At 41.3% G+C, this 18,977-nt stretch overlaps 1 protein-coding gene across 4 annotated transcripts in view; it reads left to right on the forward strand.

Annotated features, from left to right (window-relative positions):
• Positions 1-18,977, forward strand: part of TRAPPC9 (trafficking protein particle complex subunit 9) — a 518,256-nt gene that overhangs the window by 61,292 nt on the left and 437,987 nt on the right. For all 4 annotated transcript variants that reach the window (XM_082318004.1, XM_082318003.1, XM_082318001.1 and 1 more), the window contains exons 11-12: positions 2,018-2,163; positions 11,652-11,737. In XM_082318004.1, the coding sequence (XP_082174130.1) occupies positions 2,018-2,163; positions 11,652-11,737 (232 nt within the window). The remainder of the gene's footprint in view (positions 1-2,017; positions 2,164-11,651; positions 11,738-18,977) is intronic.

Raw genomic sequence — 18,977 nt, forward strand, 5'->3', positions numbered from 1 at the left:
TGCGCCGGCACAGGCAGGACGTAGGATCAACCACAAAACCATGGGTGAAATGCAAAGACTGAATTTATTTTTGTTACCTGATTCTTTTTATGACTGATTTTATTTTTGTTCGGGGGTCCCCGAAGCAGCACGCGGGCAGAGGCACGCAAGCGGGAACGCAGGCACCGTGGAGCTCGGTCCATGCTAGAGGATCACCGAACCTGCTGTTTTCGCCTGTTCATCACGGGTTCACGCAGGTGGAGTTTACCACTGTGCTTTGATCTTTCCCACAGCGGGGCAGGAATCTCAATCACGTTCGATAGGGTGCCTCGAAGTCTCTCACAGGCCTATGTTATCTAAACACAGATGTTCTACTTGACCAACACGCAAGGCCAAACAACAATTAGTATGATAGATGTGGTTTTCGACACCCCAGCTGCAAGTCACTTGAGCATGTTTACAATCCTCCTTACCAATCTTCCATTATTTTCCCACGCTTGTATTATTTTCATGTTCTTAGTAATAGTTTATTGTTTTGACATTAAGTATAATTCTGTAACTTTGGCAAGTGAATTACTTCAGTTATTTCCTGTAAATGATGCAAAACTGTTTTGACATGTAAAATAATATTTATCTGCTTTTTGAAGTGAAGACACTTGATTTTAAGTTGTTTCTATGACCTTTACAGCTGAGGAAGGCAGGTTTCTTTCTTAGTCATAGTATTTGAAGAACTTTATAAAACACGACAACTTTATCATGTACTGTAACATTTATAACCTCTTTGGCTTATTATGGCATTATCAAAGAATTCCAGTGAGATAAGTTCTACTGTGGGAGGTGGATGTGGGAAAGGTGGGAAGAAGGGAGTTAATATTTGAAGAAGTTGGGGTTTTCTAGCATTCTTGTGCTTGGCCTCTTAATTGGTTTTAGAAGTCTCCTAGGGTTTTAGTTAGACTCTGTTGTTGTTCATCTTGGTACATGCCTACTATATCTTTAAGTATCTTTTAAAAGTTTACTGCTGGAAAGATTTGTAAGCATTTTATTTCATTCTTGCTTGTCTACCTCAGTGTGGTGGGATGCCTCTACCGGTTAGCAAAAATTGTAGTTTTATTCTGTAGGAATTTTTTTTTACTTGAAAACCAAATTTTAAAACTGTTGGAGATTTAATTCAGGAATGATTGCAAAGGGGAGATTCTTGTCTCTTGATGACGTTCTTAATTAAAAGCACAAATAGTTCAAGCTTAATAGACTGTAGCAAACCAGCGATGAGACTGAATGGTGCCTTTATTCACCTTTTGTTTTCCCTTCCTCACTCCTTCCTGACTCTCAGTAACTGGGATTCTTACAGGCTTTTATACTGCTGCTACTTTGACTGAATATCCACCAATTTATTGCTTGTTCTTATGCCCAATATTTAGTCTTTAATTTCCCATCAGCATTGGAAGGCCAGTGATTTCCCAGCATGGTATTGTAGGGATTTGGGTCTGATAGGGATATAGTCTAATAAATAATTCATTTTCTGTCTATTTGTAATTGCTTTCTAGTTGTTCAGCAGACCCACTCAAATGTGTTTCCTTCCTTCCAGAAGCAACTCTGTGCATTTTAACTGTTTTAAAATCTGTTTTATTCACCTTGGAGAAGTTCTTTATTTGTATTACATGGTCCAATGAAATTTTGTCTGGCTTCTAGTTTGGGTTTAAGTTAAATATTTGGTTGCTTTCTGCACTGGACTTGTGGTGTATCTGTTGTTCAGTCTGCACTTGGAAATGAATAGCTGGGTTACAAATGACTGATCTGGCTAGTTTTGGTTTTGTTGGTTTCTATGGAAGATGTTCATCCTTTGGTGTTTGTTTTCCAAGAGCTTTCTGAAACTTTGCCTTTAGTTTCCTTGAGTTGGTATTACTTTCTTTTGTACTGTAGGTGTTTACTTCATGTTTTCCATTTCAGGTATTTTAATCAGTACCTACTCAGAGTATCATTTAGTATTTATTAGTTCATTTTTAACACAACCATCTATAAAATTACTTTTACTCAACAGATCTGTGAAGCTCTTGAACCTCCCGACCAGTCTTCGACCTCACAAAATGAAAAGTCTACTTGGTCAGAATGTGTCAACCAAAAGCCCCTTCATATATTCTCCGATTATTGCACACAGTCGTGGAGAAGAACGAAATAAGAAAATAGGTAAGAATATTTTGCAGTATTTTCCGTGGCTTTGTTAGATTAGGTAATCTTTCTTGGTCAAGGAAAGCAAACCTGAACATTACATTCTTGAATTCGAAATAACCAGCTTTTTAGCCTGAAGTTCTGAAGCAGCAAAGCTTTGTTCTCCATGGGACAGTTTAAAATTCAAAAGAGGAATAAAGTCTCATAGATGATAAAATTGATTTTCAGAGGGGATAAACTATTTTTATTTCCCTCTTAAACAAACGAGAAACCAGGGAAAACTTAATTCTGACACATTCTGTTTGGCAGCAGCCAGCTTAGCCAGTTATCATGTGTGGTGCCCTGAGCTAGATGCACTGTTGGGGTTTCTCCTTTTCTAATAAGGGTATCATCATGAACACGAAGAAATTAGGATGAATGAGCTGCAGTTTCTTGGACAAAAGATGCAAATCCGTAGGAAGCTGGACTGTGGTAGTTCATCACCCACAGAAATTTTTTTTTTAATTTATTTTTGGTTAATATTGTTAGACCATTGGGATTTTAAAATTGGTTTTCAGTTTACCTCTTTCAGGAGGAAAAAAATGCATCTAGCTGATATCCTATTATGATTTAACTTCAACTCAGAATGATTAACTGTCTGATTAGTCAGTTTTTCTTAAAGACGGTTCAGCAAAAATCTGAAAAGCTTTATAAACAATATTTAGAATACCACAGTCATTTTCTGCTAGAGGATTATTTCATTTATTATAAAGCTCTTCAGTGCAGTAATTGTGCCATTGGAAATAGATTACAAGGCTTGTTTCAAATCCTGGATTAAGTTACAAATATTGGTAGTCCTTTTTGTTGTTTTTGTGCATATCACATGCATGATAATTTTTAACATAAGCATTAGTGTCAGCACAAAAAGGACTTGGGTGACTATGGAATAGAACTGATTGTAAAAACTTGAATACAGAAATTTGCAGAATGGTGTTTATCTTAATTTGGCTCCTTATGTTACTGTTTTTAGTACTGTGTAATCACCAAAAAAAAAAGAAAAAGTAGAAAAACAGTACTTTCAAATGTCATCAGGGTTTGTTAGATTTTTCTGTATCATGCTTTGAATTGTAAAATAGTAAACATTTAGCAGGTCATTGTCAGTAGTGGCTCCAACTAATCCTTCAAACAGGTAGTTCAGGAACAAGTTAGGGCAGAAACTTTTGAGTAGGACAAGTGTCCTCAGCACCTGAACTTCATTTTCTGTCCCCTGCTCCTCGCCCCTTTCAAGCATGAATGCGTATGAGAGAGATGGGGAATGCTTTCCAATTCCCATATTCTCCGTTTCTCTTGTTAGTGGTAGTGCATTTGTATGGTAGTGTATTGCATTGCTCTCTGGCACTCCTCCTTTCTTGTCTCTCTCCTTTTTTACCCTTCCGACAGGCCTCTTTCATCTACTTTTAGAAGGAATTTTCTCCAGCAGTGTAGCAACCGCTTGGCTTGTTCATCTGGGTTGTGCCTGGCCTGCGGAGCCAGTCCTTGGCGAATGGTTTCTTCATTCTAACACGTGGGGCCGCAGGCTTTTTCCACACAGTCTTCTAGGTTAGATGTTGGACTTAACCTGCCTGTGCTGTGGACCCCTGGTTACGATTAAGATGATATCCCTCAGCTTGAAAAGGACGTGCACATTTTCTAATTCGTTTTATGATGTGTATTTTTCAATAAATAGTTGAAACATGAGGAATGAGGAGATAGGCAGAGGTATGGATCGTTATCTGGCAGTTTGGATGGACATGGCTTAGTGCTACTTTGCTGCAGTACTACTTTGATTTCAAAAGATAAAGGATAAGAAATTAAAAAAAGGATAAGAAATAAGGATTAAGTAAAGGATAAGAAATTTTAAAAATGTAGATGTGTGGGAACATCTTAAAGTGCTTTCTTGTTAAAGAAATATTTCTTTGAGCATAGCATATATTATTTCTTTTAGTAATTTGTTTAAAAATTGATCACAATTAAATTTTCAACATTTAATCTCTTAGGTATACCTTGTCATGTTTTTTTCATTTAAATAAAACCTTATTGCTAATCTTGTCAAACAGTAGTATTATGCAGTATTCTTGTTCCTTGATGGAACCTGCATTTTTTTAGAAACAGTTCAAGTTAGGATTTGTTTGTGCTGTGTGTACCATAGGAGTTTTATATTATACAGGGCACTTTCTCCTTTTAGTTTTTTATTTAGCCTAAGGAGATGTCTGAAGTGCTTGTGATCCTGTAAAACAGTTGTCTTTTGAAGTATATACACAGTGCATTCACTTTTAAAAGCCTCTGATGTTTCATTCAAAGTTTTGCAAACAAAAGAATGTACAAAACAAAACCAGATACTTCCTTTGCAAGAGGCTGAGAAATTTAATAAACTTTGAAACTAATGAGAATATTTTAATGACATGTATTTAATTAAAAACGACAATAACAAATAAACTGTGTTTTTCTTACATGGAAATACGTAAGCCATATTTTGGTTAAATTATTGCTACAGCAAAGGAAATCAAGTACTGCTGACAAACCAAAGGGAAAGAAAACCCTTTAGAAAGTCTTGAGGAAATGTTTTCAGCTTGATAAGCTTTTCTGATCGGAAAAAATAAATGGGATAATTATATTCTGGTTAAATCGCTTTAAGAGTACGCTAGTCATAAGAAATAAACCTACTGATACTAGACATAAAGTGTATTTTTGTTTTAAAGTGCTGATAGTCTAAAGCAGCAGGAATGTATAATATAGTTCCATTAGTAAATCTGGCAACTAATGTCATGCCTATGTTAGATGATATAAATATAGCTCTTCACCTAGGACCATATAACCTGATTTTAGAATCATAGCATCATCGAATCGTTAAGGTTGGAAAAGAGCCTTAAGGTCACAAAGTCCAACCATTAACCTAGCACTGCCAAGTCCACCACTAAGCCATGTCCTCAAGCACCATGTCTACCTGTATTTTAAATACCTCCAGGGATGGAGACTCAACCACTTCCCTGGGCAGCCTGTGCCAATGCCTGACTACCCTTTCAGTGAAGAAGTTTTTCCTAAACCTCCCCGGGCGCAGCTTGAGGCCGTTTCCTCTCGTCCTATCGCTTGTTACTGGGGAGAAGAGACCGACCCCCACCTCGCTACAGCCTCCTTTCAGGGAGTTGTACAGAGCCATAAGGTCTCCCCTCAGCTTCCTCTTCTCCAGGCTGAACAACCCCAGCTCCCTCAGCCGCTCCCCATAAGACTTGTGCTCCAGACCCTTCACCAGCTTCGTTGCCCTTCTCTGGCCACGCTCCAGCACCTCCATGTCCTTCTTGTAGCGAGGGGCCCAACACTGAACACAGCACTCGAGGTGCGGCCTCACCAGTGCCCAGTACAGGGGCACCATCACCGCCCTGGTCCTGCTGGCCACACTATTCCTGATACAAGCCAGGATGCCATTGGCCCTCTTGGCCACCTGAGCACACTGCTGGCTCATGTTCAGGTGGCTGTCAACCAACACCCCCAGGTCCTTTTCCACTGTAGGCAGCTCTCCAGCCACTCCTCCCCAAGTCTGTAGCGTTGCATGGGGTTGTTGTGACCCAAGTGCAGGACCCAGCAGTGAGCCTTGTTGAACCTCACACAGTTGGCCCCGGCCCAACGATCCAGCCTGTCCAGGTCCCTCTGCAGGGCCTTCCTGCCCTCCAGCAGATCGACACTTCCACCCAACTTGGTGTCATCTGCAAACTTACTGAGGGTGCGCTCAATCCCCTCATCCAGATCATCAATGAAGATATTGAACAGGACCGGCCCCAACACTGAGCCCTGGGGACACCCCTGGTGACCAGCTGCCAACTGGATTTGACTCCATTCACCACCACTCTCTGGGCCCAGCCATCCAGCCAGTTTTTCACCCAGCAAAGAGTAGGCCTATCCAAGCCATGAGCAGCCAGCTTCTCCAGGAGAATGCTGTGGGAGACAGTGTCAAAGGTCTTACTAAAGTCCAAGTAGACAACATCCACAGCCTTCCCCTCATCCACTAAGCGGGTCACCTTGTCATAGAAGGAGATCAGGTTAGTGAAGCAGGACCTGCCTTTCATAAACCCATGCTGGCTGAGCCTGATTCCCCAGTTGTCCCATATGTGCCGCATAATGGCACTCGAGATGATCTGCTCCGTGACCTTTCCTGGCACCGAGGTCAGGCTGACAGGCCTGTAGTTCCCTGGATCCTCCTTCCGACCCTTCTTGTAGAGGGGCATCACATTTGCTAACTTGCAGTCATCTGGGACCTCCCCGGTTGACCAGGACTGCTGATAGATGATGGAGAGTGGCTTGGCCAGCTCCTCTGTCAGCTCCCTCAGTATCCTCGGGTGGATCCCATCTGGCCCCATGGACTTGTGAGCATTCAGGTGGGGGAGCAGGTCAGTGACTGCCATCTCTTCGACAACTGGGGCTTCATTCTGCATCCTATCTCCATCTCCCAGCTCAGGGGCCTGAAAACCCCGGGGATGGCCAGTCTGACTATTAAAGACTGAGGCAAAGAAGGCATTAAGTACCTCAGCCTTCTCCTCATCCTTCGTGGCAAAGTTTCCCTCTGCATCCAACAAAGGATGGAGATTCTCCCTGGCCCTCCTTTTGTCACTGATATATTTGTAAAAGCATTTTTTGTTATCTTTAACGGCGGTGGCCAGTTTAAGTTCTAGCTGGGTCTTTGTCTTTCTGATCTTCTCCCTGCATAACCTCACAACATCCTTGTAGTCCTCCTGAGTCACCTGCCCCTTCTTCCAAAGGTGGTAAGCTCTCCTTTTTTCCCTGAGTTCCAGCCAAAGCTCTCTGTTCAGCCAGGCCAGTCCTCTCCCCCATGTGCTTGACTTGCGGCACATGGGGACAGCCGACAAAGGCTCCTGCGCCTTTGAGATTTCCTTCTTGAATGACATCCAGCCTTCCTGGACTCCTTTGCCCTTCAGGGCTGCCTCCCCAGGGACTCTGCTAACCAGACTCCTAAACAATCCAAAGTCTGCCCTTCAAAAGTTCAGGGTAGCGGTTTTGCTGACCCCCTTCCTTATTTCTCCAAGAATTGAAACCTCTGTCATTTCATGGTCGCTGAGCCCAAGACAGCCTCCGACCACCACATCACCCACCAGGCCCTCTCTGTTCATAAACAGCAGGTCCAGCGGGGCACCTCCCCTGGCTGGCTCGCTGACCAGCTGCATCAGGCAGTTATCTCCCACACACTCCAGGAGCCTCCAAGACTGCTTCCTCTCTGCTGTGTTGTATTTCCAGCAGAGATCTGGTAAGTTGAAGTCTCCCACGAGAACAAGGGCTAGAGCTACCTTTCCTTTCAAAAACTTTTCCCCCAAGGAAGCAATTCTGTAGCATTGCCCTGGCATCTTTACATGGGGTAGCTAGATCTTCTGGAAAGGAAACCAGAGGCAGCTAGTGAGATCTCTAGAAGTGGCAGTGTCTTTTTGGTGGTGGTAGGGACTAGTCATGTTTTCCTGAGGGAATGAGAAGATGATATAAATATATATATATGTATTTTCTTTTTTCCCCCTCCCTGCAAATAAATCATAGAATCATAGAACAGCCCAAGTTGGAAGGTACCTCGTCAGATCCTCTGGTCCAGCCTTTCATGGGAAAGGGAGCCTAGGTAAGATCATCTAGCACCATGTCCAACTGCATCTTGGAAAGCTCCAATGATGTGGACTCCACCACGTCCCTGGGGAGGCTGTTCCAGTGAACTGATTGTTCTCACTGTAAAAAGTTTCTTTCTTATATTGCAATGAAACCTCTCTCGGTGCAACTTGTACCCAATCGCCCCTTGCCTTCTCCATGTGGGTCCGTGTGAGAAAAGACAGCCTCTGTCCTCTTTGTAGCCACCCTTTAAGGACTGGAACACTGTGATGAGATCCCCCCCGAGCCTTCTCTTCTCCGGCAAGAAAAAGACCTAACTCCTTCAGTCTTTCCTTCCTCATCAGGCAGGTTCTCCAGCCCCTTGATCGTCTCCGTGGCCCTCCTTTGGATCCTCTCCAGTCTGTCCCTGTCTTTCTTGAACTCTGGGGACCAGAATTGGACACAGGACTCCAGGTGTGGCCTGACAAGGGCTGAGTAGAGTGGGATGGCCACATCTCTGTCTCTACTAGCAACGCCCCTGCAGATGCAGCCCAGGATCCGATTTGCCTTTGCTGCTGCAGCAGCGCACTGCTGACTCCTGTTCAGCTTGTTGTCCACCAGGACCCCCAGGTCCCTTTCAGCAAAGCTGCTCCCCAGCCATACAGAGATCCTGGCCCATGCTGGGCTCCTTGGTTATGTCGTCCCAGGTGCAGGACGTTGCACATGTCAGAGCTTTGGATACTACCCTCCCAAGGTCATTAGTGTAAGCACAATGCACTGTCAGGCAGTCTGCTAGCAAAGATTCTCATGCCTCTTCTTGAGAGGTGGAGCCTACCTCTCCTCAGTAGGCTGTATTCGTGAAGGCCATTCCATGATTGTAGAAACCAAAGCCCTAGTGACAACACCAGGCATGAAGCCAGGTATTGACCTGCACGATGCATCGACTCCTGCCTGCACCCCGATCTCTGACTGAAAAGACAAAGGAGAAGATCACTTGGGCACCCACAGCCTTTACTTGTGCCCCCAGGGCCCTGAACTCCTGCTTGATCTTGCCCAGGTTTTGCTTTCCCGTGTCATTGGTGCCCACATGGAAAAGAAGTGGGGGACAGCAGTCTGTGCTTTTAACCAGCTGTGGCAGCTGTCTCTCTGTGCCATCCCAGATCCTGGCTCCTGGCAAGCAGCAAACCTCCCTGGACTGTATGCCAGACCAGCGGGTGCCCCTCACCCACTGCTAGCCCTCGCCGCGTCCTTTTGCAGCTTTTACTCTGCGCTGCTCGTGCAGCTTCTCCCTGTGAATTTTGCTCATGGGTTTTGTCCGCTGCCAAGGCTTCCTATCTGTTGCTGGTTGGCACATAAGAGGAAGGGGAGCGAAGGGATAGCCTGTTCCTCTGGGTCATGAGAGACCATGGTGCCTCCTGCTCCAAGGCGCTGCCAGTTCGCTGGTGCAGCTCTTTGCCCCGTGGTCTCTGTAGGTCAGTGCCACAGGGCCCTCGTACTGCTTGCAAAGTCTCAAACAACGCTCTGTTTCTTGTTCACCCCCTCCCGAATACAGCCTAGCCTGCGAACCTCCTCCTGCAGCTCCTCCACCCGCTGCCCGAGTGACCCCAGCAGAGCCCAGCTTGCGCAGGTGGAGCTTCCCCGCTCCTCCGCCCAGCAGGCAGGGCTGCAGCCTCTGCAGCTGCCCTGACAGCAAGCTCCGTCCGGGTGCCTGCCTCCCCTCACCCCGGGCTTGCCCGCTGAGGTAGCTGGGTGCTGGCCGCTGCGGAGCGCAGCCCTCGCCTGGTCTCTACCACCGTGCTTCTGCCAACCTCAGAGCAGAGCCGGACGAGCCCGGCTCATTCCCTGGAGTGGGAATTCTGGGTGGGCTTGCACAGCACCAGCGGCTTGCTTGCGCTGCCGCCTGCGTTGGCTTCCTGCAGTTCCAGTACTGTTGTAAGGAGGTAGTTAGGGCAGTATTCTACACTGAGGGAGGGATCTTAACTGGAAAAATTTAGAAATGAGCCTAGAATCCTTTCTTTTTGGAAGGAAAGACAGATTAAAGCATCAGACAGATCAATGGCTTTCATTTGTTTAGAGTAATAATTAGAGGAAATCAAGAGTTTCCAACATGTTTTCCTGGACGCTGACTTTTTCAGGATTACTTTTCATGTGGTTGCGTTGAAAGCATTTTCAGAAAAGGCATTCCAGTCTTGTGGTAGTTCTTATACTGTGGAAATTGCTATAATTTACAAGGACTGAAGTACCTGCTTTGGCTACTATAAGTGCCTGCCTTGATATACTTAATGATAATGGTGCTTCAGTGGTTAAATACCTTTGAAGGTCTGTACAGCACCTTTTTGGAGGAGTAGCTGATTCTTTTGGGGACTGCAGAATGCAGAAGACATTGTGGACACTGATAAGCAATTAAATAAAAAGAAATTTACAGAACCTCTCATACAACTGTGCTTTTGAACATTTCGTTTTAATCAACATTTTTGCTTTTCAGGTTTCCTAGTAATGTAACCTGTTAACATCTTTGAATGTATGTTTTTAATTTCCACTAGCATTAATTGAAGTTAAACATTTGCATTAAGTACATCTCCCTTGAGCTCTCTAATATTGCTTGCAAAATGTAATCAGATAGTAATGATTGTGAATGTACAATTAGAGTACAGATGGTTTCAACTGTGAATTACAGTCTTAATATTAGTAATCCTGTTTTTTACCGGACACTTTCTAATATCTTAGTAAAAAACTATTAGTAGTGTATGTTAAAATTATTGAGTAAACTAGTAAAAGTTAATCCATGTATCTTATAGATTAGCTTATAGTCATGATTTATTTAACAAATACAGTTAAACCACTTTTTGTTTATTTGGCCTGCAGTCCGCTTGTATGGAGAATCTTGTCACATTCAGTGTTAGGTCTGAATATCAGGTGCATGTGGTTAACTGAGAAATTTGGAAGGCAGACAGGATCTTGTGGACTGAAAAGATTATGAAGTGCTGATGTAAAATAATCTTTCTGCATTGAACAGTTCCTCAGAAGTTGTCTCCACTGCTGACCTCACTTCCATAAACTTCTCGCTGCCTTAAATTAAAAAACAAAACCAAAAACAAAATTAAAACTTGGCAAGGTGAAGTGTCTTTAAAGTTGAACCTCTGCCACTTGTGAATTATAAACTGAAAGTACAGCTTGTTACCTGACCTATTTTCATCATTGTCTTTCCTAAGTATTTTCGGAAGTTACTTAATAATTTGTGCTATTGCTTAAGTCTCCATTTTGTGAACCTCAGAAAAATCCGTATCCGTAGGTCCTAGCATCATCTTCCCCTCCCACAGCATCTCCCAAACTAGTTTTCCCAAAGAAAATTAGTGGGAGGAAACTAAGGTGGCATCTTGCTGGTGAGCAGTTGTTTCCTTCTTAATTTAGAATGATCTTTTATTTATTCCGTATCATCAGCTGTGTCTATATGAAGAGTTGTTTCCATTATTTTTAATTTCCTTCTTCCTGTTGTGTTCATTCCTTATCTGGTTCCTTTTTATCTGACTCTTAATTATCCAAGGCGATGTGTACTCTGTACCAAACTCCAAGTATATGAGCCTTTAAGTGTTTAACATTAAGGATGTGTTTAAGTAGTGTTTTGAATTGATGCCTGAGTTAATTTTGCCAATGTAATGTTGGCACACCGGGTCTTTGGAGCACTGTTACGTTATTAATGAACGCTTCCGGTCCTTTAAGCCATTGCTTTGCCTGTGATTTATAGCTTGTGTCCCAGAATGCTCTTGACTAGGACTTGGGCTGTGAAGATTACACAGAGATGTTAATTTAGAACATAAAAATAATATAGCAATCTGACAGCTCGGCTGATGCAACTTTTTTATAACACTATGATTAGGTAATTCTTGCATTAATTCTATAATCATTTCATGTAGATTTCCAGTGGGTCCAGGGAGATGTATGTGAAGTTCAGTTGATGGTGTACAACCCTATGCCTTTTGAGCTCCGAGTAGAAAACATGGTATGTATCTTCCTAAATCTCCCCTTTTTATTATTTTTTCTGGAAAGATTTCTCAGTTGAACTTTCAAATATGGTTTTCTGTAAATCAAGGAGTTTAAAAAGTCGTTTAAGCCAGTATAACATCAGTTTAACAGTGCAGTACTGTCAGTTGTCTCATATTTGTTGGTAATGAGGTATTGAAATGAAAATCTCTGCTACTCGGAGTGTTTAAATGCTTTACTGTTACTGACCCGTAAATCAATTCTGTACCTTTCTGCATTGACTAGAACTCATGCTGCATAATTTACATACACTGGTTTTCAAGTGATAATTGTATCCTGAAACCTAATAATTAGTGTATACTTACTACTGTAATTTAAAAATCTGCATTCATCCTAGCTTTTCAAATTCCCATTTTGACCACATCTTTAAAAATCTGAGAAATTGAAATAGTTCGTTCTGAGAAGCTTTGTTTTTTAATAGAAGCTTCAGCTTGTGGATCTGCTGTTCCCAAGGTTGTACATTATTTGAAAACACCGTAAGCTAAAATGATCAGGAGGGAGGAAAAAAAGGCTAAAATGCCAGAGAAGCATGTAAGGTTAGAATGATCAAGCCCAAGCCATCTACTACTTCAGTCGACTGTATGATATTAATTTTGTGGACTGCTTGCAGTGTATCCTGAAATAAAGTAATTTTTTTTGTTTTTCCCCTCTTTATGCCAACTATCAGGATTATTTTTTTAAATTTTTATCCATTTAAAGGTTAAAAGTCCTTTAACTACCAAACCAACTTAATCTCTACTCAGTCCTAATCCAGTGTTGTCCTTTCTGTTAAATATTTTTACCTTTAATATTGCTATAAAAAATAAATCCCATCTCTTAGAGCCCGTTGTTCTGTTAGGCTACGTGAATCAGCGTATATTCATTTGCTCAGGATTTTTGTTTGTTATGTTATTGATAGGTCTACTGCAGTGGCTAGTCAAACAGTTTGACCTAAATTGCTGATAATATGCCATATATATATAAAAAAGTGTTTTTCCATGGGAAGTGAACATGCCCAAAGATTGTGCTTATGGCATAATAAAATTCAGTCTTGGAAGCTAACACACTGGTTTCTTCAGCAGCGTTTTATCTAACCCTCACAGAAGCATTCCAAATCGTTAGGAATGAATAGAAAAAGTAATTGTAAAGCTGTGCATGAAAAAGGACTCTATATAGGAATTAATTTATTTAAGAACATTTTGATTTATAGTCTAATTTGTATTGTGTAAGTAATGATGTAATTATATATTTAAAAAACTGGGTTTGGGTAATTTCTTAATTTCTTAATGAGGAGATTTCTTATGAGTGCTTACACACACTTAAGAACTCAGAATACAGTTATTTGCATAGATGTGCACTCCATCCATTCCCTGAGCAGATTAATTGTAATAGCGTGAATACTTCTTTTTACTGTTAGCATGATAAAGTTCTGTCTTTGAATTAATACTGAATTTCAGTTTCATTGGTAAGCGTGAGAGGAAGCAGGCGTGCAAACTAGAGACAAATAATTGATGTGATTAACGTAATTCTTCAGTCAGTGCTCCATAAATAGAGCGCTTTGAGAAATTCTGCTGTGCGCTAGTGTCATCTCATTGGTGGAAATTATTTGATTTTGCTTGATTTGTCTTTGGTATCAAGACCGTAGCCAGCAAGTTGAGGAAAGTAATTATTCCCCTCGATTTGGTATTTGAGAGACAATGTCTTTAGAACCAAGGCCAGTTTTGAGCTCCCCATGCGATAGAAATATTGACATACTGGTGTCGGGCCAGCAGCATTACCAAGATGACTGGCAAGCTGGAGCATATGGCAGACGAGGCCAGGTTCAAAGAGCTGCATCTGTTCAGTTGCTGGAAGAGAAGAACACTGGGGCGATGCCTATTGCTGTCCTCGATCCCAAAATGGGAAGGTGCGGTGAAAACGCAGCCAGACTCCTCCCCAGCGTAAGGGTGAGAGTCAGTGAGCACGTTGCAGCAACGGGAAACTTTCCTAATAAAAAAATCCCTAATTCCAATTATGAGGGTGATCATACACTGGAGCTGGTTGCCCAGAGAGAATGTGGGGTCTCCATCGTTAGAAATCTTCAAAACTTGAGTGTATAGGACAGTGAAAAACCTAAACTACTACCAAGGTCGACCCTGTTTTGAGCAGTGGGCTGGGCAAGGGGACCTCTAGCGTTTCCTTCCAGCCTAAATGGTTCTGATTTTTCCAGTCTCATCTATGGGCTTTCTAGAATGTGGGAATAGTTATTACTTTATCACAAGAATAAACTCTTCTGTTTTTCTTTTAATAATTCAAAGTGTTTAATATTTTAAAATGTTTTGATTTATTATTAACATGTACTCATGCCTGCAGTCACCATGTCCCCTTGTTATCTGGTTTCTCACCATGTATCACATTCTTTCATATTATTTAGTCTCTCAGAATCATTTTCATAGCAAGCGTATCCTTTTCTGTCATTTAGTGGCAGTTTCAGCTTGTTTGTCCCACAACTTTTTTCCTTCTGTCTGACTCAGCACCTTAGCTTTGCAGTATGACTACTCGTTCAGGCTTGTTTCCAATGACTGGCAGTTCTTCTTTTGAGTTCTCCATTGCTTGATTTCCTTTGTTCTTTACCCTTTTTGGGGTTCACCATTCATCAAACATATAACTGTCCTGAAATCTATAGTCTTATTCCTTTTTTCTAATTTTCCCTTTCCCTCGTCTTTCAGTTTATGATTTGTTGTTCTGTTAGCTTACTCGTTTCATGTTAAATGAATGCTGGAAGCATTGATCCAAACTTTTATCATGAGACTTTTCCTAATGTGTCACCCCATGCAACGCTGCAGGCTGGGGGAGGAGTGGCTGGAGAGCTGCCTGGCGGGAAAAGGACCTGGGGGTGTTGGTTGACAGCCGCCTGAACATGAGCCAGCAGTGTGCTCAGGTGGCCAAGAGGGCCAATGGCATCCTGGCTCGTATCAGGAATAGTGTGGCCAGCAGGACCAGGGAGGTGACAGTGCCCCTGTACTCGGCACTGGTGAGGCCGCACCTCGAGTGCTGTGTTCAGTGTTGGGCCCCTCACTCCAAGAAGGACATTGAGGTGCTGGAGCGTGGCCAGAGGAGGGGAATGAAGCTGGTGAAGGGTCTGGAGCACAAGTCTTATGAGGAGCGGCTGAGGGAGCTGGGGTTGTTTAGCCTGGAGAAGAGGAGGCTGAGGGGAGACCTTATTGCTCTGTACAACTGCCTGACAGGAGGCTGTAGCGAGGTGGGGGTTGGTCTCTTCTCCCAAGTAACAAGTGATAGGATGAGAGGAAACGGCCTCAAGCTGCGCCAGGGGAGGTTTAGGTTGGATATTAGGAGAAACTTCTTCACTGAAAGTGTTTTCAAGCATTGGAAGAGGCTGCCCAGGGAAGTGGTTGAGTCTCCATCCCTGGAGGTATTTAAAATACAGGTAGACATGGTGCTTGAGGACATGGCTTAGTGGTGGACTTGGCAGTGCTAGGTTAACGGTTGGACTTGGTGATCTTAAGGGTCTTTTCCAGCCTTGACGATTCTATGATTCTATGATTCCTGTTTGTTATGGCTGAAAGTTGTGATGGTAAACAACTTAGTATTGAGCACAAGTTGTTAATGAGAATGATTCCTTATTGAAAGGCTTCTCTAGCTTTTTTCATTATTTGAAGTATTCCCGCTAAGTGCCTGTAGTTTAATTGAGGTATGCTTAAGTAAAAGAAATTGCATTTTTAGACTTGGCATGAGACTGTGGAGACAAGACTTTGATCAGTGTTGCTCAGATGATAAGCCCTGTACTGTCTGAAAAGTTGATTTTGTTGTTGTTTTATTTTATTGTTCTCAGAGCTCTTTGCCCATCTTTGTTCTTGCTGTTTATTCCCTGTCATGCATATTCATGATTTGGGACTCTATTTAGATACCTATTATTCATGTTTGTCCTGTTTCTGTATGACTTTTCTGTCTTTTTCTAGTTCATGTTTTTGTTTTGTCCATATAGTTAGAAGGCTAATCCACTGAAAGGTGCAATAGTCTTTGTAAAATGACAAATGAAAATGTTTAGTCATGGAATATGGAGGTGATTGGGTCCAACAACTGTGTATTTTCGTCAATAAAGCAAAGTAGGAGAGATCATAGGGGTGATCAGATGAAGTGCTTTAATAAACCTTAGCAGGTACTTCAAATCAACAGAGTGAGAGAGAGAGAAAAATGAGCCTAACTAGCTTTGACTGCAATGGATTGGACAGAATATTTTTGCTCTCCGGGTGGTGGAGCCCAAGTTAACAGGAGATGTGATGTTCAGCTATAAATAAGTGTATATATCACTTTACTTTTTTTCCCAAGAATACTGATTTCTGTATAGACTTGTTCAGGTATGTGAATGATAGCTTCTGTCTCTTTTGCAGTTACTAAGCCTTTTTTCTGTCCAGGAAAGAACAACCTTCAGAAGTCAGACCTTCAAAAAAAACCCCCCCAAATTCTGGGAAATCTCTGGTGAATTTATTTTGTATCTTGGGACAAATGTTTAAAGCAGTAAATCATGGTACAGTCTAGTGAGATCTACTATTAAAATAAAATGCATGTGAAGATGCACTGCAAAGTGCGTTAAGTCCTTTAAGATTTTAACTACTTTTTCCTCTTTGTTTCTCAAGTTTCATATTAAAGGAAAAAAAAAAAAAACAGAACAACCCTGAGAAATTTTGAGGCAATATGTTATTTATTGAGTGAAAGCATTTTTTCTGCACTCATTGTAGAAAACACAGCCGTGGTTCTAAGAAGGCTACAATATATACAGAGCAGTGTAAACTTTATTGAATAATATAGACAAACTAAAAAACACTACCCCAAAACACAAGGGTAATGTATAGTATAGTATTAAAAGCTCATTATTCAAAAAGAAAGTCTTTGTTCTATAGTTCTCCTTCTGTTTGGAGCATGTATTTATTTGAAGACAATTTAAGTGTGGTATTTTGATTAATGATGGTATAAGAATGGCTGTTATTTTTTTGTAAACTTCAAAACTATACTATTAGCCAAGAGCTCTATGTTGATGTTTAAAAATACCATCTAAAATTTTGATAAATCTTTATGTATCATCAGTCCCATAACTTAGCTTATGATCTTGTAAATTGTTTCCATGAACTGCTCTTCAGTGAGTTCACATCTTTGCACTGTTTCTGCCATCTTGGGAGAATATTTACTTACCGTTAGGTGACATTTATTTGAAGCTATATTGGGCAAGAATAAACACAAAAAAGGTGAGGGGGAAGAAGGATAAAAATGGTTGTGTTCTGTGTTTTCTAGGTCTGCCTAGAATAATCTTATTCGAAATAGTAGGGAAAATTTCCTTTTAAATAAATATTTGACAGTTTTTGTGTAAAGTATTTGACAACACTGTATAAAGTATGTTCAGCATGAAAAGTAACTTTGATGGCAGTGTTACTTTAAAAAAAGAATGATTGCATTTCAGGATTGGTAAGTAAAGCCTAAAAAAAGCAGTTACATACTCATGTTGTTTTAACTGCATCCCCAAATGCTACCATTTACATACAAGTTGTTTTGTTTCCCTAAAACTAAATCCAAGTTTGAAGTGATTGAAAGACCTGCTGTGATAATAGCATGCATATATTCACTCTAAGACAATTTAAATTGTTTTATATACAAGAATGTTCAATTGTTTGGGTTGTTTTTATTTTGTGTGTGTGATTCATATATTCCCTGGAGAAAACCTTGTATATGGGTAAACTTTTCCTATAAGGTCAGAAAGAGCAATGATGACTAAATGGTATTACTTGAAATAAGGTCTAAGACTCAAGGGAAAAGAAATCTGAACACTTATTTCCTTCTTTTTTTTGTGTTTGATATGTTTAGGTAAAGGGTATGACAGTACTTCAGCCTTGATTTGATTGTCACTGTTGATCTAAAAAAATTTTTAGGCACCAGAGGGCAATGTCGGGCAAATATTGCTGAGTTCTGCTATCCAGCAAATAGCAATATTGAAAAGGTCTTTCAGACATTATAGATACGTCATTGTCTTTTAAAACTTATTTGTGTGGTTAAGTTTTAAGGGTAAGTATCCTGATTTCAGTTTATGTCTGGAACTCCGAAGCCTAGTTGAGGGTTTTTTCCATTTCGATGAGTTTTTATGTTTTCTCAATATCTTTACTTTTAAAAACTTGAAGTTTTACCGAATAGTAAAACTCTCATAACGAGAGAAATGAATGCTGTATTCTGCTTCGTGTGATAATACACTTGAGGCTCTTTTATTTCTAGTCAAGGATTAGTGCAGGTGTTTTGGCAGTTCCATTGTGTTTGTTCTCTAGAAAAGCACTTCGTTTTCATGGGTTTTGTTGTTAAAGAATAGACCGAGAATGCATTCTTAATGCATTATAAAAAAAATACATTGTGCTGAGTCCTTCTTTTGCTTTAGCAGTCGTCTGCGATCAACATGCTGTGTTTGTGATCAGCGTGATCCAAAGGTGTCATTTTGATACCACTTCAGGGGTTAGGGAGCAATGTACACTGTATAAAGCAATTTTTTTTTTTTTTCTCTACTGTTGCTAAATCATTTTAATACTAGCAATTTCTCTTAGTAGTAACTCTTCCTTCTTGTCCATAAGCACAGGCGTATTTTGGGTGATTGTACTCCAGATGCATTTGCGTGCCTTTTTGTCTACTACTGTCTGTATTTATCTTGATTTTTGTCCAGATTTTGTCTGCTGTTAACATACTCAGTTTTCCTTTGGCGAGGAAGAGGCTTTCCCTGACAGCTGGGTTGTGATCATTGCTTTTCCTGATCCTTGACCGTTAGCCTTTAAAAATAGTACCACTGATATATTTAATTTTTCTCAGTTCATTTCCCTATTTTTTTCCCCTACAGTTGTGATCTTTAGTTTCTTCAGGGTTATTTGGCTCTGGTCCATTCCAGGCCTCGCTTCCCTGCAATGAGGGAGCTCACTGGTGTCAGAGATCAAAACTCGCGCTGGGCTGTGAGGTTTTGACTGGCAATTTTGGGGTCGTATGGCAGCCTGAGTACGTGCACGCATGGCTACTTTAGACGCATTTCTCGGGGCTGTGCTGGTTTAGGGCCCCCCTTGAGGTTATTTATTCCTTTACAGGAACCTAAAAGGCTTTCAGGGGAATGTCTTCCCATGCGCCCCCTCAATCCCGCTTGATAGGGAAGGATGTCTAATTGCTGGGATGGGGGACTAATTCATATTAAGTAAGAGCATAAG

This window comes from Platalea leucorodia (genome assembly GCF_965183815.1).
Source record: "Platalea leucorodia genome assembly, chromosome: 1".
NCBI classification, from domain to species: Eukaryota; Metazoa; Chordata; class Aves; order Pelecaniformes; family Threskiornithidae; genus Platalea; species Platalea leucorodia.